Below are 24,206 nucleotides of genomic sequence, written 5' to 3' on the forward strand. Positions count from 1 at the left end.
ATTGTAAGAGACAGGAAATAATAAATATTTATTGATTAATATATCCATAGAATTAAGTTACATCATGTTATACTATTCTGCTGTAAGACCAATGGGAACGTATCACTGCGTAGCGACGGCGTAGTACGCGTCGCATAGTAAACGGGCGTAGCGTAATACGCGGTCGTAGCACAATAATGTAATACTTTTTGCTGATGTAAATATTTGTGTAATAGTTTTTGACTCATTGTTTTGAAAAGCTTTGGCCCTTTGGAAAGAAACGGAAATTGGAAAACCCTAAAATAAATCGGTCCGTATTTCCATGTCGTACATACTTTGTTAAAAAGTACTTGTCGCAAAAATAGTATCAAAATTATACAGTACATAGATTTAACATATTGCATTTTTGTTCTTAAAACCTTCCAAATTAATTGTTGTTATAAATCTTGTAACTACTACTGAGTACTTACACATAGTTGAGTTTCTAAAAAAGTAATAATGCAAAGTCATAGAAGAAAGCCTTTTTAACTTGCAATAAATTGCTTTGATTGCATTTGACAATTATTATAATTAATCGTTTAACTAGTAAAAGTTATCAACAGTCCGTGTAACCACAGGTTAAGATATTAATGCTGTGTCAAATGGAAATTTACAAGGTTCATTTTATCTAGGTAGGTAAGTTCTTACCTAATACTATTATTAGCGTAATGTGATATACCTACCTACTCGGGTGCTTACTCGATTTAATGCGCCAACTACTACATAGGAATTAATTAGTTCCCAACGAGGCGGCCGTACGCGTGTAAATAATTGTATGTAAACAATGAGGCATGCAGAGGCCGCCTGATAGTGTTACACGCGTTGCCCGCTACACACAGTTATCAGGTCGACAGGCCGCGGCTGCCGACTGCCACTGAAACTGAAAAAGTTTTCCTTTTAGTTGGAGTGTTTGTAAGTGGCGGAGATGCGTGCAGGACAGTGGAGCGGCGAGCGCGTCCGAGATGGCGGGCGCGCGCGGTCATACGACGCCACTTCTCTCTATCAGCGCCCTCCGCCGCCCTCCTCTCCGCGGGCCGCGCGGCGCCCGCTGAGCGGAATTTGCACAAGCGGCGCGCCTGGCGACGCGGTTCAGTGTACGTGCGACCGCTCGCGGCCGAGGACGAATTGCCGCGTCACGCGCATTGCTCTGCTTATTACGCAGTTAAAACTATCGCTGACCGCGTGGACTATCGTGAAACTACTTTTAGTGACTCCTTACCTGTCATATGCCCCTATAAACCACATAACACGTGAATTATCCCCCGATAGACCCAGTGATAACTCTTATCAGTGTGGAAAAGTTACAAAGTGTATACTGAACTCGGAAGGACGTCCGAATTTGCGAGTTTTTGGGACTTTGGTCGTCTCTGACGACTTGAGAGGATAGTTTACCCGTTGTTGGCCGATTCGAGCCACGTTACAAGGTTATCGCGTCTCTAGCCCGCCAGTGATGAATTGGAAAATCGGCGCGTAGTCGCTCACGTGGTGTGCGCCCCGCCCCCGCCTCGCCCGCGCTTATATTTAGCGAAAATCGCCTCTCGGGAGCGGCCCGACGGCCGACGCTCTTTGCGCACATCGCTGTTTATGAACGTTAGCGAGACGCCACATGTTATTGGCTTCGAATAACAGAACCGATAAGCAGAAGACAGATAACCTCTTCGGATCGCGATCTGGCTCTGAAAAATCTGGAAGTAGTTAACTTTTCACCGATTTAATCGGTGGAAAATATTAGAAAAGAGAGCGCGCTGTGATGCTAACGGCCGGTAACGGCACGCGCCGGTGAGCGCTCATACCGACACACCTACCAAAAAATTCCACTGTTCGAGAAAGAGTGGGCAACATGTCTATACAGGGCAGCGGTGGATACCAGAGCCCGTGGTCGTCGCAGGGCGGGCACTCGGAGCTGGACGGCACGCTGGAATTGGAACCTTTGGGCGAGCTGACAGAGGTCGGTTTTGAACCGCAGACGCGCGCGCGATCCAACACGTGGCCGCTACCAAGGCCAGACAACTACGTCGAAGCGGCTGACGACACCGGCTCCAAGAAGAACTCCAATCAGAATTTGAGTGGTAAATACCATTTGTCCAACCAAGCGATAGTGTGAGGTCGCAGTCGCGATACGCGCTGCTATTTAGGTCGGCCCACGTAGGTAGTCCGAAATCACTCCGCGTGTAAAATCCCAATAAAAACAAAAACACGCAGAGGGAACTGATACAAATAAAAATAACAATCTTTGTTTACCTGCATAATTAGGTATTTGTTACTCGCATGGATAATAATCGTTGCATCTACCTACATTTGCCATCAGTTTGACATTCCTATAGTCACGTATAGCTAGGTAGTATACAAATAAGTAATCGAAATTGTTTGCGCAGCACAAATTTACCACATGATAGCATAAATGTATGAAACTCAATAGGCCTACGACGTAGGCGCGTAGGGTGACACCGTCATATCCAGTACATTTTAAATTCTTCTTTTACCAATTTCGGCTGTAATGTTACCAGTTTTAACGGATTGAATAATGAATCATTAAAGTACATGTTAATTGCTTATTTTACCTCATCGTAGGTATGACATTTCTCATTCATTTGTTAAATTGATAGAAACTACTAGAAATATTGAATCACTTTTCATTAACGTTTAGGTATTTCATGAAAGTATAGTTGTTTACTTACCAGTATTGGTGTTACAACTTAAGTATGATTACCTAACCACGTATCCTGCATCTAAAAATATTGTTATGGTCAAAACAAAAATAAATATTACAAATCGCTAAGGAAAATAATTAAATATTATGAAAACCAAGTCGAGTTATACTTTGGGTCCATATAAAATACGTAAAAAAGGTCAAATGTGTTTTTAAACTTTACAGGGATAAGCTGTTTTGGGTATTTTATATGTAGAAAACAAAAATGTAGACGTATGGCTTTCACTAGCTATATTTTGTTTATCTACATTTGGCAAGCCTGAAATCACCAACCCGCATTGAGCAAGCATGGTGATTAATGTTCAATCCTTCCCCATGTGAGAGGAGGCCCGTGCCCAGCAATGGGACGATAAAAAGGCTGTATCGAACGCAACGTAACGTATCTTCATTTGGCTCAATAGTAGTAAATAGTTCAAGTATTATCTTGTATGTCTCTAACCGACCACGGGACTACAGAGTCCCGGATTTTTGGAAGGCGAACGTGGGGCCGAAGCCAACACGCTGAAGCCCTTTTGAGACAACTTTAATGAAATGGCGACACAAAACCGACGATTATCCCCGTATACACTATAGAAATGTACCCAAGGGCAATCCCCGGTTCTGTGCTAAACTATTGCTAACTATGGAGGAAAACTACTTGGGCTATTGTGATGGGATGTTAGTGGACTAGGAATGGGAAGACTATGGAAACTATGGCACCTGCCGATAACAATGTTTGCACACGTAAAAATGGCAGGTGGAGACTCGCCAACTCACTTACTGGGCCCTCGGGAATCAGTCACTGAATAGCAACAAGAGGGCAACAGGTACATGAGCGGCTGAAGGGTGAGGATACCTCGGCGGACTTTAAACGCAGATCACGCGCTCCCTGTGGGTCCAGCATCACCGGCCCACTCGCCACTTACCACGAGGCACCTACCCTCCGAGCGGGCTGCTAACCCTACTCTAGCGACTCCACTCTGACCGGCCGATGAAGGCAAGCCAAGAGGCGGGAGACCTATCCCCCTTTCATGCTTCACTCCGGCAGGCCGGAGATGGGGGACTGTATACTCTCCCTGGAGCACTCGGATATATAGCCCCGCGGGGTCGCTACTCCCCGTCATCCGCCTCAGATGCCCTGCGGGGCCAAGTATTTAAATTAAATTGTTTGTAAGAAAAACAAAACACATAAGTAGTTATCTAATTTATCAGCGTAAAATGAACGGAGACAAAGAACTATACATAGGCACATATATTTTTACATATTTTGCCTTAACCAAGTAAGTAATTATATAATTGTACCTTAAACCCGTTTAAACGCAATAAAACGAGCATATTTTCTGAATGAATGGAATTTATAGGTAATAAATATTATTAACGAACAGTACTTTCCTTTAATGAAACAAACAAACTAAATGAAGTAGTGTGTCATCGTTATACTTCTAAAACATTGTTGGTAATGATGTAGGCACTTACTTCGCGTTCGTTGTGTATTTTTTATACATTTAAGTCTTACACGTGGTAAATAAATTGATCGTACATTCATATTGCATACTACTATATACTGCTACTGCTGCGTACATTTTTCATTCATAATTTACTTCAAACACAACAGATAGCAAATCATAATGGCAAATTAAAAGTGTCATCAGTTGCACGTATTCTGAGCCGTAGAAATATTATAATACTTAAATAAAATTAGTATGTATGTTTGTTTGTAGTAAGGAAATCTCGAAACAATTGAATGGAAGAAACTACATCATAACAAATAGTGGAGTAGCGTAACGTGCAAATAAAATGAATGAAACAACACAAAAACTACAAAACAAACTATAAGTAATACTCATTATGAGAACACAATAATATTTTATCAAGCCTAAAATAGGGACATAAAATAACTATGTGCAAAAAATTCCCATTAAATTAAAATCTACAATAATTTCTTGTACATTGCTATTTTAAATTCATATAAAAATACTAAAATGTTAAATACATTCAAACATCGGAATACCTTTGCATGATAATTGTTTTGACTTTTATTTACTTTGTTACGTATCCACTTAATATGAATAATATGATCGCACACCTACGAAGTGCTTTGACATTGCTGATGCGAAAGGCTAATGCACTCGAACTTTCTTAGCACATTAGCACGTACATACCAGTATTGCTGAATATTAGTTTTTCATTCAATTAAATATTTCCATCATCGTCATCGGCCTTTTAATTTACCAAATTGACCGAATGCTCTTCTAGTACAGAGAAAGAATGAGCGTTCATCGCTTGCCTAAGGTGGATGGACAATTTCAAACTTCAAAATCCATGTTTCCTTAAGATTCTAGATTCAAGATCCTTCAACTTTACTCACTCATTGTTGTCCAAGATACACTTAAGAAAGTTACATTGCTTCTTGCCTGACCCGAAATCGACATTCCTACTGGAGAGACAAATACCCTATGCACATCATCACGTAAACGTGTTTCATGTAAACGTGTAATTACAGGAAACTAATAATATCGCGGTTAAACATTCAAACTAAAACTCTATTTTAATATTCCTAATTGGAATTAGTTGCGTTGACACCCGTTGAATTATTGATAACGCATTTTGCCGAAGTCTAGGGATGTCACCGCTGGTCAATAGATAAACATGACGAGTTATTCAAGTGTTATTATTATTTATTTTGTACTGAAGTATATATTTACGTCATTATCACGCAATTGTGGGGGTTTTTCACGTCATTTGATTGACGATTCACGCATGTACTAGATTCAGAACGTGGTTTGTTAATAAAAACAAACAAATGTTGACTTAAATGTGACGGTTATGTGGTGTTTACAGAGGTGGCATTTGTTATACCTTTTTAATATTTTTACTCATTCACAATCTATATTTGGCATTGTATGCTAATTGTGACCTTCTATAAATGTCATCAAAATAATATTTCATGTTGAATAATGAAGAATTTACACATTAAAATAACTTTACTTTTTTTCATACTTGTCAAGTTTTTTCAATGTGTAGCAGAATATTTTTATAATAGTATGCACTCAAAAGTTTAATCATTTTTCCTGAGCGAAGAAAAATAGGCGTGGAGGATTTCTGGAATCAGTCCAGTATTTCAAGCGATTACCCCACACATACAAACTAACAAATTTTATTTTCTTTATCACACCTACTTCTCTTGAAATACCTACATTTGAATATCAGTGTCATAACTTCTAATCTAATTTTGTTTAACATCTAACTAAAATGAAATATTATCGTGAAAGACGTATTTTTGTAAAGATAAGACATTATTACATTTAAAATTTCGAACACAGATATGCAATTACACAATCTTTCAATAGGTACCTATACCTACTTATAGTGTGATAAAACCTCCACATACATTAAGGAAATAAAAATAACAGTAGTTCAAGTTAAATATGTCTCACTGCACTTTTACTCAGTAAAACCCACAATTCCAAAAAAACAACTTTGTTGCTGAAAAAATTATGAAAATCACAAAGATAACTACACCACTAAGAATCATTTATTAATTTTCACTAAATCAATACTTCATTTATCACAAAAAATACCAAATCTAGTGCTGAAAAACCGCTTATCTACCCTCTTTTTCTAGGTGCCCCACCACTACCCGCCGTAGGCACCAAGAAAAATTCGTCCCGTCGGAATGCGTGGGGTAACCTCTCCTATGCTGATCTCATTACCCAAGCCATCACTTCGGCGCAAGACAACAGGCTCACGTTGTCGCAAATATACGAGTGGATGGTTCAGAATGTGCCATATTTTAAAGATAAGGGAGACAGCAACTCTTCGGCTGGATGGAAGGTAAGATTTGATATTTTATTCAGAATTTAATAAAAATAAAATTGGACCCAATACTTAAAATGGTATTGATGTTTAATTACATATTAGGTGTACATTTTCAGCTGAACAACAAACGCATTCCAAACTCTAACGTATTTTATTTTGATATACCTGAATTGGATTATTTATGTATGATTGTGTGTCATGTTACCTAACTAAATCTATTTCAGAGTGATTTCGAATCAAGTTAAAACGTTTTTCATGCTGTCTGACAAAGCAGTTGAACCCACTTTAAGCCCTGTGGTCAACTAAATTTAACTTGTATATTAGACCCGGAATAATTTTGACAGTTAAACCGGCGTCACCTTCAAAACAGATTCTTGTAAACATTTATGACGAGTACTATTGAAGAGTGCTTTGAAATGTTGTTTACAATTTATTCTGTGGTTTTCCTGAAAATTGTATCGAAAGTGATTTAGAAAATATTTTTAAGGGCATTCCTTAATATGAGTCATTTTGGCCAGTGTCCATCAGGTTGACTGTTTAATATAAGAAGGTGGCATCATGCCATTTTGTGCGTTATATTGTGGTATCTTATCTGGGCACTATATCGCAACAGACAAATAAGCCTTCATTAATTTGTCACAATTAAAAAGGCAGTATGTTTTGATGAGATTTACCAGGTAACATTTTCGACGTGATGTCTGTGGTAATATAGGAAATTTTATTTAAGAGTAAAAAAGTCACCAACTCTAGTCTAGTTGATGAAAGAACAATAAAAGAAAACAAATACCAGAAGAAGGTTAAACAGTAATTCACACTTTAAAAAGCACCTACTATCCTAATCTACACCATATTATATAACTCAATTTTCATTCAGTGAGTTAGACCAATCAGAATCATTTCATGTATGAAACATTCCGATTCAATCTTTTTCGGGCTTCTAGCTAACTGACATTGAAATTGCGCGTCAATGCGCTCACGCAGTTAAAAGTTTATGAAGCGTTCCGTTCGTGTTTTAAATCCACCATGAATTAGTCTTTCCGCGTTCTTCACTGCCAAATTTGATAAAACAATAATTGCATGATTGCCACGTGTAAATTAGTAGGAAGGAAAATTGTAGCACCTTTTTAACTATAAATAAATTATTTTATTATTTATTTGATTAAATAGCGTATGGATATAGGCAGGACCTATATGGATGTGTATTGGTAAAGTTAGATCTTGGAGAGGCCTATGTCCAGCAGTGGACTGCGATAGGCTGATGATGATGATGATGAAAGTTAGATCTATTATATATAAAAAAAACTGTTTTAATATTCATCAAAATACAATTTTATGGAAAACCCGGTCTTTTTTCAGGATTTTTAAAAGATTGTCTAAAATTTAGTAATAACGAAAATATACACAAATACGTATCCAATTTGTAAATGGTATCTCTTAAAACCGCTTAGGAGATATTTTATTAATGTGATTCGATCTATAAAACTCACTCTGTAAACACATAATTTTAAAGCTTCACGGATTTTTTGTTGGAACTGCGCAGTGGCACACGTTATCCCAATCGGCTGTGACACGACCGATAAATGATAATAAAAACATTATTACGCGCTCAAATCTTTTAACGACGTTATCTCCAAGTTGCAATACATTACTGTTACGCAACGAATTCCTCCACGAGCGCCGTAAGTAAGACATCGATGGACATCATTCAACTCGAATCATTTAGATTTTGTTTATCTCGCGGTCACACGACGTTGACACGCCCTCGCTACGCTGTTGAATAAAAATATAAGACATGAAACTATTCCGTCTCGTTCTTAGATTGTATTCAATGTATCACTAGTATTTTAATGTTCGATTGAAACTATTCGCTTGTCGAAGATTAGCGTAGAATACCACGAACTCGGTGACCTTCACCAGCGTACCCATGGCATTGATTAATGTTTACGCATACAATGCTCATTCAAGCTGCACGCGTCTTGAGCAATTATAGCAATTAAAGCCGGCGCAATAAGGTCGAAAATCGGACCGGCCCGCCTCGTGTCATTGTGAGCTTAGTTAATTAGCAAACTGTTGAAGTCGTGCGTCACATTCTTACATGACACGATTTATGTAAAATAAAAGAGACGGATGATATGACACCTTGTAAGGTGAATGAATCGTCAATTACGGACATGTGTTCATTAATTTATATCAATCAAGGGTGGTTTATTTCAAACAATGTATCTAAATTGGCATACAAAAAAGCCAGTTGTTAGCTAAAGTAGTCTCGGAAATATAAAAATATAATTAAAATGTATCCATGAGACAAATAGTTTGCTACGAAAATTCCTGAAAGACAATGTCTTGTCAAGCCGCTGATGTAGTTTTACTTCAATTTGAAAGTGGTTTTCGAGTTGCGCATTCCAGTATACTTTTACACTTCGACAAAAATAACTTTACTGTTGCAAAGCTGAGTGGCGAGCCCACTACATCACGATATAGAATGCAAAGACGCTATGCTCAGCGGCAATTTATTTATTGGTCGATGGCAAACGTACGCACTTACTAGACTGGTTTTAAAAACTTGTCGCTAGCTTAAAATTTTAAAAGAATATGAAGGTCCTGCTTAAATTTTAAGTATACAGAAAATACACTAAAATCAAATCATGTAAATGCGCAAAAATGTTGTCAACTTCATATTCATTAGAGGAATTCAAATTAATTTGTGTTGATAAGTTTTAACTTTTAAATTATTAAAATCAAATGAAAACTACGTAGGTACCTGCACAAATCATTTTCAATTTGAATGGCATAAAAAATATTTTTTTTTACATTATTTTCAAAACAGTAAGCATAGCTCAATTCTAATATACTGGTGTACTTCTGTCTCCAGTCTCTAGATTAATGTGACTATGCTGGTATGCTAGTTCACAAGTTCAAATCCCGATCAAGAGCTTTTTTATTTTCTATTTGTGCTTTTTTATGTTGATCGTACCAATCTTTATCGTATGCACGTTAGGGATGTCAGTCACGTCACCGTCTAAGATCGTTTCGATAAAATCTTTACTATGAGTTTCTGTACACACGTTTACTTTCACCTCGAGTAATGCGGCTTTTATAATTACCTTTTTTTTAATGATCGTAATGTGAAAATTTCTTATCAATAATTGCGGAGCTACATTCAATTTTTGAAAACTTCTCGTGACGTCAATTTGGTAATGAATATGCCAGTTATTTAATTATTATTATTTAATTCAATTATTTTAAACGTGTAGGTAAAACATAAAAACAATTAAAGTTGAGTTTAGTCATATCGTGTGACATATTACCGAGTGGTAGGTATTGTTTTTCTATCGTTAACACCTAAACAATTTTTGTTTTTAAAGAACTTTGTTTTGGCAACGACTACAACCAATGATTCAGCTTTTTAATACTGCGGTTGTAGACATTAGAATTTCAAATCATTATAGTAGGTACGTACTAGTATGTTCAATATTAATTAATTCGTAGTAAAGTCGACATATAGGTATACATTTTTTAAATGTTTGATGTTTTTGCCTAAATGTAAATTTTGTTTATAGATTTAAGAAAAGACTAACGCGTCAATTATTTAAACTAGATGAGGCCGGTTTTTCCTCCATGATTACCTCGAAAACAGACTCCAAAATATACATAGAAGAAATATATATACAAGGGTCACAGACTCTTTGAAAGTCTAGACATAATTGTTGTGATATTATATATGAAAAAGTTAGGCTCGTGTCAGTTAAAAAAGCAAAATAATACGAGGATCATTAACATACCGTAATATTGAATATAATAGTTTTTTTTTACAACAACAAAGTAGTACGAGTTTTGTATAAGCATAACAAGTGACTAACTTAATTAAGCATTTATTTTTAAATATGCGAATGGCCGTAAACACGGTTTATATCCTAGTAGTGCCGGATGTGTGAATAGAAACGTTTTTTAGAACAAAAATTCGTATTCGTCGTATTGATGTCGCGGTGGGTCCAGTTGAATAGCAAATGAAGACTACCGTTACCCGCGACCGTTAGCACACCTTCGCAAAATCTCTTATATCCTTGCTAGGTAACCCATATGTGAAAAAAACTTGCCATAGAAATGTAATGGTCATGTCAGTTGTGCTTCTCCTGGACTCGCAATATTTTCAGTTCTATTTACAGGAATACATTAAAGCAATAAAATTGACCTCCATTGTGTTGACGATGACATCGCTTTCAATATACTTTAACGGTAGAAAAAAAGATTAAAACGATATCATAATTTCACATTAAGAAGTTCGTAAAATCTCTAACTATTAACTCTAAAATAAATGTCAAAACCATTACCATTGTACAAAACATCTGTGACAGTATTGTCTCGACTAGAGAACTAGAGAGACAATTTCACATTACCTAATCGTAGGAAAATTCCAACCGAGACCTTTCTTAATAAGTAATTGAGGTTACATTGATTTACACCGACGCCATCTTGGTTGTTGATAACACTGAATGATATATTTTCACAGCAGTATATGAGCCCGATAACAAAACCATATGACACTCATTCATATATCTAATTATGATTCGCTTTCCGACACTGGCGAATTCAATTATTCGAACATTATTTAATTTTAAAGTACGTTAAAAAAACAGAACTTCGTCGGCAGTCGTTACGGATAGTCAGAAGCCAGTACATCTGACTCCATCTTACCAAGGAGTATTGGGTTGTTCAGGTAACTGGGTTGAGGAGGTTAGCTGCATCCGGTTAGACTGGCAGCCGACCCCAACATAGTTAGGAAAAGGCTCGGGAGATGATGATTATAAAAATCAGAACTTTAATCATTATTAAAGTATTTGTTTCAGATTATGAGACAATAACTAGTATAAATATAAATAGGAAATATATACACAAATAATTAATTGATATCATGAAAACAACATCATGTTACATAAAACATGACGATTTGCACTAAGTATATTCTATACTGACGGCAATCAACATTGTATTTCTTTTATTTTTGTTTACAATGCGATATTACTTATACAGCTACGTCATACTTATAATATAGTCAACATAAACTTTTATGGGCAAATTCTTGGAAATAATAAAAAGGAAACCCACATTGACTCATTTATTTACACTTAATTTATTAAAAGATACTTTAATTAACTTGCAATAGTTTGAAAATCATCGTTAATGAATCGCACCAAGTGGATGTTTAAATGCATTAATAAACCACGTATTTTTGATAATATAAAGAAAAAATAGCTAGATTAACGCAATTCTTACGTAATATATGTAATAAAAGCGTTACAATCCCAATAGGTATATGATATAATATTTAATAATAATACTGCAATATAGATTTTTAAGATATCATTTGTTACGATAAAGGTAGCATGCATTTTTGCTTATTCATACATACTTATTACTTTATGATTAATTCATGTATCCACTTAAGTACAAAATGTAAGACCTAGCATTTCTTACAACAAAATGCAAAGGCATTCACATATCCTACGCGCATAGAATGACAATTAGATTGCAGTACATATTTGGAAGTACGAGTAAAACAATTTACGAATACTTAGTTGCAGACGCTAAGTATTAAAATGAGCTTGAACGAACCACCTGCTGGACACGGCAAATGCTAAATTTATAATCACTTGGTTTTAGCTTTATAATTTGCAACTTTAATTCCTTGTGCATATCAATGGTTTTGGTAGCAGCTAATTATGCACTTAGGCCGTTTTTCTTTCAGATGCGCGTTTGAGCTGTTTTTCAGTGTTACAAGACAATGTGGTAGCATGTAATGTAATTTGTAATTTATGTAATTTATAATTGTAATTTATGCAAATATGGGTTTAGACATACATAACATAAAAATGGGAAGTATTCCACTGACTATAAAGTTTTTCCTGGTCCCATTCTAGTACATTAAGTATGTCTAACCGAAGCTACCTACATCCTCTTAGCATGACGGGTTTTTGTCCCACATTAGAGTTGACGTCAACCGCATTGAATTCCTTATACTTTATTTATATATTCTGTACCTATTTTATTAAAACAAACTCATATAATAGCTAGAAAGGTGTCACAAAATGGTTCTATGAATAAAATCTATTAGTTTGAGGTCAAGTATTTTTTCATCAGGTTTCAGTAGAAAAGTGTAATGCTTTTTTTTACAAAGTTTAAATCTTTTTGGGAATCACAACTACTGAATGAAAGAAAGTGTAAACTGATTCGCTTTCTTTTTATCTAGTTTAATGATTGCAGACTCAGCTTTGCCTATTTTAAATGTAGTCCTTCCACCAGGATTACAGACTTATAAACAAAAAAAAATGGTATGTCAAAAACTGAATTTCAAACAGTAGCAAGTTAAGGCTTAAAAGATTTCGACGTAAAACGTACTTCATAATGATTGACAGGAAAATTGTACTCGAAACGAAACATTATGTTCTTGACCACTATCAGTATATTCTTTATTTTTAGAAACCACCAGTAGCTTTAGTTGCAAATGACATTATCATTGACATTATTGATAAGATACAATACTGACATTGACACATTTTTGCAAAGTATCTCAGCTTACATACCTAAATACTGAGCTAAATATATGAACTATTATCAGTATTAAATTAAAATGTACAGCGGTACTCTGCCTGACCTACATATGGTGGACAAAAATAAAACTGAGAATAAATTTACGCAGGTCCATAAATATATTTCTTTACGGCATTCCCTTCACGAAAGATAAGAAAAACTGCTCTTGCGTTCATATTCATTTAATTTAACATAAATATTTTTATGAATTATTAAATAATTCTTGTTATAAATAACAATTATTTTGTAAAAGAAGTCGTGAGAAAAACATAGATACTGACATGGACATGACGGATGGCTGTTGCAGGATGCATATTGCACGATTTATGTAGGAAAAACAGTAGCGCACTGCGTACTTCAGTGTTGTCAATATGAATGGCTAATGCAATGAATAAAACACGTGTACGAAATCATAGTAGAGTAGAGTAGGTGTGTATAGTGAGTTCTGCGAACTACAATCATAACATGGATATACCGTTACACTTTTACTAAGAAACATGTGCCTTCGAAGTGGAATTTGTTCGGCCTGTGAAAATTGGGTTTTTGCACATTTTTGCTATTTATCATCAAGTGGATAACTCATTTATTAATACGCACAATGGTAATACACTTATTACCCTTTAATTTGTCATACATATCTCTTAGATGCAGATTTCACAGAATCTCTTAAATACAATTTAATTAAATGTTCTTTCTTCTAAACAATATAATTTCTTACCAGTTATGTCGTAGTGAGTATCGTTTACAGTCGATGTCAACCCACTGTTAGGTGTTGCGTGTCAAGCCCACGCGCTTGCGTTAATTTCCTTACTCCCTTTTATCGCCAAATGATGTCCCCAGATACACTGAGCGGTTTTCACACCTACTTTTCACTGAATAATATAAAACAATTTTTAATGTGGTAAAAAACAAACTTAGCCGAACTTTGAATAATACAGGCTTGTTTGCAAGGAACAAGTTCCCTTACATGTACCTACTTATTCCTAATACTTTAGTTGGTACTCAGTCTAGAACTAACACATCTCAATTTTCCTTTTGTAAAATTTTCAGATGCAGTACATAGGTACTTGTATAAACTTAAAGGTCTCTGCACACAGCGGGCGCGGCGCGGCGGGACGGGACGGCGACGCGACACGATGTACTAGATCGTCGCGTCACGTCGCGTCGAGCGGGACGGCTCTGTGTGGTGTCATCCGTAATATCTGGTACATTACAACTGCTCAGTGTCGCGGCGCCGTCCCGTCCCGCCGCGCCGCGCCCGCTGTGTGCAGAGACCTTAAGTACTCTAAATGCATGAACTTCAGGAATTAAAAATAAAGACAAAGTAATTATAATTTATCATGTGAGTGACTACTTATGACTTCTTCGTAATATTTTTGGTTGATCCATTTCAGGGAGGCAATGCCGAAAGAGTATGTAGTTTTCAAACCGTTATTTATGATAATAGATTTGCATCAAAGTAAAACACCTGCTTCAAGTTCAAGATACTTATTTATTTCATTTTTATCATATAGTGCTGTTATGAATTATTTCCAAACGGCATTTTGAGCACGCGTTTTAATCGTGGTCATTTCTGCGCATATTTTCTTAATAAGAGAATATTTGCAACTTCGATACTTTTATTTCAAAACGAATAATTTTAATCGAACCAGAAAGGCCATTAAATGTCGAGCTATAGCCCAACCTTTCAACTAAGTCGAAATAAATACTTCTTCGTATCTTATCAACGGGTCTTAGCAACGGGTGACGTGGGCCGATAGTAGCTCCACTGTGATTTGTGTTATCACTTCACACTTTATTCCGTAAATTATCTACATTGCGGCTTTCGTGAGTGGAGGTTAGTGCTTTTTATCGTATTTAACGAGCAATGTATCGCGTCCACAGCAATCGGTCGTTACATTTGATAAATTGTAGCGCTTATAATAGAAGGTGTGACCACTCTCAGTGGATAGCAACTGGCCTTGGTATCGCTTATTTAAACGATACACATAGGCCTAAATTGAGTTGAGAAGTTGAGGAAGATTTGGTCATTTGGTTTAGTTAGTATCTACTCATAGCAGATAATATAGGTTGAGTTAGTTATGTGAATGATTATATTAGACTTCTAATATGAACGTCGATGTTGTCAGCATACTTTTTATGATACTCTCTCAGGTGGTAGGTATATCTATAAAATTCGAGAAATATATTCTATAAATAAAACCAATGGAGCTGTGAATATTAAAGTAGGTACCTACGTTAAAAACTGAAATATTAATAAATAATGGCAATGATTATACGCCGGGAATTATGCATAAGTAATTTGCTGTTTGTACCTATGCTTAAAAAATTAAATATACAGATAAAAATAAAGTTATAAAACATGTCTCGTTCTCTATAGAAATAACTGCGTAAAAGTAAGTACTTGATTGCTAGTTACTACGATAAGATTATATTTTCAAAATTATATACAAGTATTGCTTATCGACAGGCACGTCGATATAACTTGGAATTACTCGCTTTGACAGTTTTAAAATTATTCATGCTCAGCGATAGGAGAAAAATATAAATCAAAAAGAAATCGTGTAAATAAAATTCGCTCCACCTGAAACTCATAACGAGTTTAGTTTTAACCTTGGCCATAAATTTACCGATACAAATTAGTTCAAGTTTTGATATACCTACGAGCGACACGGGGCGCGGGGCTAAGGGGTGATTGCAATAGAGGCTGCACGCCACCTTGCTCTGATTGATTTATACGTCTTGTTTGTCACAGAGCCGATTTATTTGAATTCCTGCCAGAGCCCCGGGCAGCCAACGGATTAATATCGAACAGACCCCCGCGATATATCCCCGACTTTGGGCAATAATTCAATATTTCATCCTTCGGGCCGGGACCTACGCTGTGAATTAACATACAAACGTCAATCGTTTCATGAATAAAAAATGTATTGGATTTAGTGAAATGACTGGCGCGATCGCCGAGCGTTTACTGTGTTGCCGCCCGAAATGCCTATTGCGGAAATATAAAATGTTTCGGATTACTGGGTTTAGTTTGATCGCACACTATTCGTATTTGCTGGGAACACGCGATTTGGCAGCTAACTTCTAAACGATGATACTGGGGACTCGAAAAATCTCACAGTCGTAAACCCCGGCGGCTATTAACTGAGCAGCTCGGGAATTGGGTATCGCATAACATTTACTGCCGTTTAATGCAACCAACCAAGTACCGTCATTCTTTTATTGGGGGAAACAGTTCACGTGTTGCTGATATAAAACTGGGGGAATGCATAGCATACTTGAATTTAACTGCTGAAGTAAACGTTGATAAAATTATCTTGGAATGTTTGAAAATTAATAAACATGCAGCAGTTTTTGAGCATGCAGGTGTAGTTTCATAAAATTCTTATGGTTTGAAAGGCGTAGATTTGCGGTACCGCGTGTAGTCATCCGCACGCATACGTACAACGGTAAAGGGTTAAGCAACGAACGGGCGCGTTTGAACGAAAAAATTCCACTACGAGCCATCGTATCTAGTAGAACCGGTTCTTAGTTCTAAACTACATAAACTACTGCTACGTCCGCGTCGCTTCGCCAATGCGTTCGCACTTACTTGTAGCTACGAAAAAATAATATGTATTAATTTCCCAACACTACTATTAGAAAATATAAAATCACAGGGATTTATTATTTCATTTAACGAGTCCATTTTATATCTGTATCTTAACATTTGAGATTACTAATGTCTGCGTTAGATGGTAAATTCCATACACTGCTTGCTTAAGCTTTCACAAGAGCGGAAACATATAATAAAATATGCTTCTTATTAATTGCGACATAATAATTATAAAGAAGAAACGTGTAACAGTATTAACCAGGGTTTAGATACATCCGCAACAATCATCTACTGTAATAAGTTAATAGCACATCAAATAAAAGATAACAAATAGACATTCAACATCATAATCATATTTGTCATTGATATCACAATCGCTACAGTAGACCTTATTGCTCTTATTACCATACATAGAGAGGTTTAATCTAATGTACATAATTGTAGGGCCACGACCTCAATTAGACCAGAGAGTCTAATAATCGCGTTAATCATAAAATTACGAATACGAAGATTGTCGATTTCCGAGCTGTAACGCGTCTGCCTACTCGACGACCTCTACTGGTTACGTACACTTGAGCACAAAACTCATTTGAACCTTATCATTGATCAGAATAAGACGAAGCATAAGACGTTTATTGATTGAGTAGATAAGTAACTTTAATATCGAATAATTTACAATACATAGTTATTGTTTAATTTTAATTCTAATACGCAAACGAGTGGTTGCTCAAAATGTATGTGCTAAAGCTATACATCCACATTTAACGTAAGTGTGCGTTAAATGTGGATGTATAACTTTATATAATTTGTCATAATTCGCATATTTTTGTATCATTGTTTCAAGTTTGGCGTGAAAAACGTCTAACGTAAACTATTTAGATACTTACTTACCTAAAAAATAACAGCGTAATCATTTACACAGATATAAAGAAAAATATTACGTTTTTCAGAGATTATGATCTCTCGTCACATTTTTTATGCAATGACTGTAATCATCGTTCCTCTTTTATTTTATTTTTTGTAGATCTTGACTTGTGCACTTGACTGTATAGTACAATGCGATTATCATAACCGGTCGTGGCAAGAAGCGATTATGATGAATATGTTAATTACATCTCTCAGTAAAAAGAACATTTATTGTGCGTAATATATTTAGTACAGTATTTTATTGTACCAGTTAAAGTTATCACACCTCTAGGAAGGATTCCCTAAGGCAACTTTGAAGGACATATTTTTAACAAATAGCTTTATAACACGCCTCTGACATTTAGTTATTTTTAGAGCACGTTGACATATATACTTAACATGATATAGAACTGGTTTTTAAGTCAAGCATAAATGTAAAAACCGGTCAAGAGCGTGTCGAGCCACGCTTTAATAAGGGTACTGAAGTCAGTCATCTGTTATTAAGTAAAGCCACCCGAGTGTCTCGGAGCACGCTGGGTGACCACGCATGTTGATAGTGCAGGGTTTCCTACCATATGCCCATAGGAACGTATTTAGTTTTACCAAAAAACTTTATAACATTTTGTGAACAAAGTTAGATAGCACATACACATTTATCCGTTCTTGCACTCATTTAAGTAAGTCTGTAGTGTAGTACCTACCCATAAGGCAGTTATTAGTCAGTAAACTAAGCAGCCCTCTATGTACTCCTAGCAAGAACAGATTCTTAAAACCATCAGGAATATAGAGATATCATCATATATAAAGATATCATCTACCTGAAAATGGAAAGCCAACATGTGAAAACCTTAATAACTACCTAAGCCTGAAAACTGGAAGTGTTTTAAAGGTTTTTGTTCGGTAAAATTATATGTTACTCGAGTGTCTGCGTATGCTTACACCAAAAATAAAAAGCGAACCCTTCCTGACATTTTGAAAGTTCTCTCCTCGATGCGAAAATAGTTTTCAAGGCCACGTCTGTCTGGTTATACCGACCTCCAGCGATATTAACAAGAAACACTACAAAACAATAACTAATTCTACAGTTGCATCTATCTTTATAGACTAATTACAGTTAATTTGGGTTTTTATCTTAATTGGATAAGTGTTTAATTTACTTTAAAAAATCGTGAAACCACTGGGTTAAAACGTCATTCAAGGATAATTTTCTAGTTTTTTTTTCTTTACGTTAACAATTAACTGATAAATGTAATTATTATGTAAAAACATAAGAAAAAAATTTCTAAAAAAATCACGACTTATCTCTATAATTATGTTATTGACGTCGATTTCCTAAAAATGATGGTTTTTACGCGTATAGTCTGTACTTCCTATTTTGTCGGTGACTAATGTTCATATTATTTCATTATCAAAATGCGCAGTAAGAGGTTTTTATCCTATTGGGCGTAGAAGAAAAGCAAGTCATACCGAGAGTTTGTGAGATAAAGTGCCCCTTGAGTGCCCCATATAAGGTGTTTAGTCAGACCGTGATAGTTTAGTCACAAATATACAATGATATAATATCGGTAATAGGGTTCAAAGGGATACTGAGGACAATATCAAAATGGGACCGCAGTTATAAAGTACTTTCACACCCTTTTACTCGCACCACACTGAAGTACTAATTATCTTAACTGATATGTTAATTATAACCACAGTACATTAATACGTGTTACATTTACACCAGAAGATTCGAGTATAAATTAACAAAATTACTAGTTCCGATATCAATTTGATTGATGGATAGTGTATAGTTAAATTTCTTCCATTAGTTTTATTATACGGCTTTGTAGGCCGCTACATTCCAGTAGCCATTTGGCATCATATTCTCGTCAAGTGAAAGTTGATCGATGAAGCACGCCAGTTTAATCTTGAAATTATGTTTTTTTTATATGTAAAAAAATTGAGGTTTAATGGAGCTTCAAAAAAGAATATTAAATCTTCATTCTCGTGCTAAAATCTCTATCTGAAGATTGTGGGATTAATAGTGTTTTTATGTTGTTTGTACGATTGTTTGGATTGCTACATACAGTCGATATAATTTCATGTAAGTATTACAGGATGTCCGAATCATACTGTTTGCTCAGTATTTATATGAAATGCTGTGGAATGTCGTGGGTGGACATTATGACAGGTCTAAAAATAGCATTATTATTGGTGAGAAACTATCTTGAGGATTTTACGATATTACTGTATTTCAGTGGACGCTAAAATTAAACCAGTAGAGTGGACTGTGCCCAGAGCTTTCCAATCGTTTTAAAACCGTTCTCTGATTTTATCTGTGGATCAAAGTTCTGCGCGCCAATATTTTTAATAAGTATCTCGTGATTCATTTTTTTCTGTTTTTACTAGTCTATTGACATCAAATTGCTCAGAAAATATGAAATAACCATTCCTGGTTATTCATACAGATATTGTATTGTTTATCTTTTATTTCCCTGGAAGTTGTGTAAATTACCAAATTAAACCCATTTATTATTTATTGTAGGTTTTTTTCTTCGATAAAACGTGGTTTTACCGATTTCTACTGCGGATGAGACAAATATCATGTTATCGGTACACGAAAACATATAAACCCGCAAAAAAGGCTGATTTCGTAGTAGTCTAGATAAAGCAATTGCGCAATTATTATTTTTATTGACAAACAGTGGTACACTCCATACGATAAATTTGTATCGAATGTGGCCCGATTTAAATTGCATGGTACATTTAATAGGATTTCTCGGTAAACGTGACGATTGCGGCTGCCGATGCGACGGCGATTGTTAATCGCAAAACGAACAGAAATTCTGAGAATCGTTCGCCATTGACATTTCTAAGCAACGTGGTCATGTTTACGTTCGGTGGCGGGTTGCGGCGGGTGTTTACAAACAGTAAATTGTTTACTCGACTGACATAACGCGTTGTGCAGGCGTCACGGAGCGTCACAGCCGGCGTCACTCGCCTCGCTAGTCGCCGCACGCCGCCGCGCCCTGCCGCCGCCCAATCCTGTTCTATTGCGTCTTGCGAATTATAATAGCGCCATTTTTTTTCTACTTTACACTCGTTAAGGAAACTGCGTACTTAGTTCTTGAGAACTATTTCGTAATCAGTTTAATATGAAGGCGGGAAAATACTTCTATTATTAAGTGTGACTTAACTAAGTTAGGAGATTAGCGATTTCATAAATTTTTTGTTGTCGATATAACAGTAATTTCTGAATTATGTAGGCTTAATTTTACGTAGAATATACTGTTTTAAGGTCATTTGTAATGTGCAAGACAACTTTTGTATTGAAATTATGCGGTTTGGGATAATAATCAAGAACAAAAAATTAACACTGTTAGCATGTGGTTACGTGAATATCTAATGAATAATAATAATACGATCGTTAATAAGTTTGAAGGTTTCGTGGAAAAATTCATAAGATATATAATTTTTGTTAAGTATGTTAATGTCAGACATTCTACTGGGTGTATTTTTAGATATTCTGATTGATTTTCTTTGTAGATGTATTTTACACAATTTAGCATAAATTATAATCCTGTAGAACAACTAATATACATAGGCAATTATGACTGATACAATGTATGTTACCTGTGTAGTTTTCCTGTAAAATTATAGCTATGTTTCGTGAGTAAGGAAAACCAGCGGTACTGTATTTGTGAAAAATATTTGCAGGTATCGGGGACAAGCAGCTCGGCCAATATTTGCGGATAGCTCATAGGCGACTTTATTGTTCTTATTTATTAAAATAATACGTCATTTGTTGGAACAAAATATTATTATGTATATCATCTATCTCCAACGTCACTACTTTGTCATTGGTCATGATATCAGGGCTAAGATTTAAATTCTTCAAAGCAGGTAATCTTATCTATAAAAACTATTGGTTTATCTAACATATCTAATGTTATGGAATATAATCTATGAATATATATGAGTACAACGTTTTTATTTGACCTCTATTCGATCAATATCAGGAGACTATGTTTCTGGAAGCTTCTAAGTATCTTGTGGCTTTATAAGTGGTTTTTAGTGTTATTTTCACACTAGATATTGTTTTTTGTGATTTATCTTTTTTACGCCTGGGTACCTACTTATTGTAGTAAAACTGTTTATCAACACCCGTAGTAAAGTGGTACAGAAGTTTTCGTGACAGTTTCGTTTTGTTATTTGACTAAGTTACAAAGTAATATTTTAATAGCCATCTTCCATATAGTAATTGTCCTTAAGTTAATACAGGTAGTGCGCGACACATAATGATCTTTTTAACATAAATTGAATTTCAAATAAACTTATAGTATTCGTTTACATGTTGGTCTCGTCTATGTGTGATTTATTTCTTAAATGCAATGAGTTTTAAATAAGATTTAAGGAAAATCAGTTACCTGACAAGTAACCAGGGCATTTGTTAAAACATTTGTTTAGCTTTCAGCTTTCTTACACAAACTCATCTTTGAAATACTAAAAAGACGCATCATGAAAAAAACAATAAAAGCAATTTTAAAGTAACTCTCCTTTCTCCTTTCTGGGACGAATGAACAATTATTTAATATTCTATTTTCTACAAGTATGGGAAATGTGCAGTGATTACCTAGTTAACATTGAAACGTTTTACAATAACGTTTGCATATTGACTGCGTCTAGTTTACTTATTAAGATTTAATTTTCTTAGCAGTTCCTTATTAGTTGCGTGAATCATTGATTAATGCAAATAAATTAAGTTTATGCACATTAGTTTAATGACTTTAATGGTGATATATCGCTAAATTAATATGAAGGTTTTAAAGACAAAGATAATATCGATGACAGTTGCATCTGGAAGTGAAAAAGTGTTACCGTAACAGCGTTTTTACACCAGCGAATTTTCCGAGCTGAAAACCGAGTGAGCAAACAATTGACAACTGTTTCGTAGGAGTAACAAATTACATTAAAAACCACGTGACAGACTTTTTCCGTTGAGAATAGGTCTCGCGTAAGTTGTATACGTATGCTTGATTTTGCTACGCACGGAAAATCCACCAGTGTGAAAGCGCTGTAAGAACGGGCTTCTTTTAGGCACTTATATAAAAGATTTTAGTGTTTTTCTCCATCCGTAACCTTTCACATTTATTTATAACGTCATATGTCTTTACTATGTTTTGAGCCAAAAATAAATTGATAATGTGCCTCTCTGAATTTATTATACGTTTTTTATTATATTTTTTTAAAAGCATTCTTAAATTTATTCATTGAATATTCTGTTTGAGGTTCCAAGCTGCACAAACCCATCATACTACTATCACAGTTACATCAATATCATATCATGTTATCATGATATGTCTTTATCACTGATAAGGACGTCACACAATTGAGATAACTGAGTGGAAGAAAATTTCCTCCATTCTCTATAGATAATTATAATAAGCGTGAGTAAAGATTTGCACAACGCAGTCTGTAAATCGAAAATATCAATAACTTACTACTTTTTTATAATGAATTAAGTCAATTTCATGAATAGGATTATTTTCAATAAGTTTTTGAAGCTAAGTTTTGTTTACACTGATTCATGTGAGTGATTCAGATACATATTTCCTGAAAACAATGCATCTTGATTGATGCATTTTCAAGAATAGAAATCCATCAACTGTCTCACACCTTTGACGTCTGACTAGCACAATAAATCGGTGCAATTGTAATACTAATACCAAGTTCACCGACAACATAAGAGTCAGTTTCCTAAAACAACAAGTTTTCTAAAAATGTTCAAAGTACTAAGTTGTTTTAAGACAAACGTTTTTACTCTCGGGCGCAAAACACAATGCGCTCGTGTTGCATTTAATAGCGTACATGTGTGTAGTGAAACTTGAAAAATGATCATCATTCAACAGTCAAACTAACAGAATGGCGTAATTTGCTCCTGATTGTAAATAAACGTTACTATCACGTACGTACTTACAAACCTATAGACGTGAGGTCACTTAAACGCGTATTGTTTTGACCTGAAACTTACACAGATCACATCTATATTCAAACGTGACTCATTTAGTAACATATGACATTCTGTTTATCCAGCCATTCTGCATATCTTAGTGTTAATTATATCTACCAATTAAAGTGTGGTCTTTGAAGTGACCATCTGTCACCGCAGGCAAAACGAACCTTACCAAGGTCAACCAACTTTGAGTGTATTTCGACCTTCGAGAAATTTAAATAAAACAGTAATAAATTTTATAATTTTTAATTATTTTAGGAACTTTGAACGATTATTGCTTAACGGGTATTGCGATCAGAAAATTTTCCGAGCTTCTGTGTTGTGATGAATATTAATTCAATCTTACAATGTCTGATGTGCGTAGGCAGCTAGCTACGCTTCTAGGTACCAACTTAGAATATTTTATTTTAAGCTTTGATCGTTCTTGCCGTACCTAATATCATTTCATTTAGATTTTATAGTATGATGAACATACCTATGCTGGTACTAAGATTAGCATACAATATTATAATACATAATAATCTAAGCACTAAAATACAGAGCAAATATACTGAGACGTATGATATCTGCAATTGCGCGCTAGAAACTTCAGT

At 35.3% G+C, this 24,206-nt stretch overlaps 1 protein-coding gene across 3 annotated transcripts in view; it reads left to right on the plus strand.

Moving 5' to 3' along the window:
* Window positions 1-880: 880 nt before the first annotated feature.
* Window positions 881-24,206, plus strand: part of LOC110373652 (forkhead box protein O) — a 77,990-nt gene continuing 54,664 nt past the window's right edge. For all 3 annotated transcript variants that reach the window (XM_064037102.1, XM_021330996.3, XM_064037103.1), the window contains exons 1-2: window positions 881-2,087; window positions 6,333-6,541. In XM_064037102.1, coding sequence (XP_063893172.1) covers window positions 1,859-2,087; window positions 6,333-6,541 — 438 coding nt within the window. In that variant the 5' untranslated portion in view covers window positions 881-1,858. The remainder of the gene's footprint in view (window positions 2,088-6,332; window positions 6,542-24,206) is intronic.

Source organism: Helicoverpa armigera, chromosome 12, assembly GCF_030705265.1.
Source record: "Helicoverpa armigera isolate CAAS_96S chromosome 12, ASM3070526v1, whole genome shotgun sequence".
Taxonomy (NCBI): Eukaryota; Metazoa; Arthropoda; class Insecta; order Lepidoptera; family Noctuidae; genus Helicoverpa; species Helicoverpa armigera.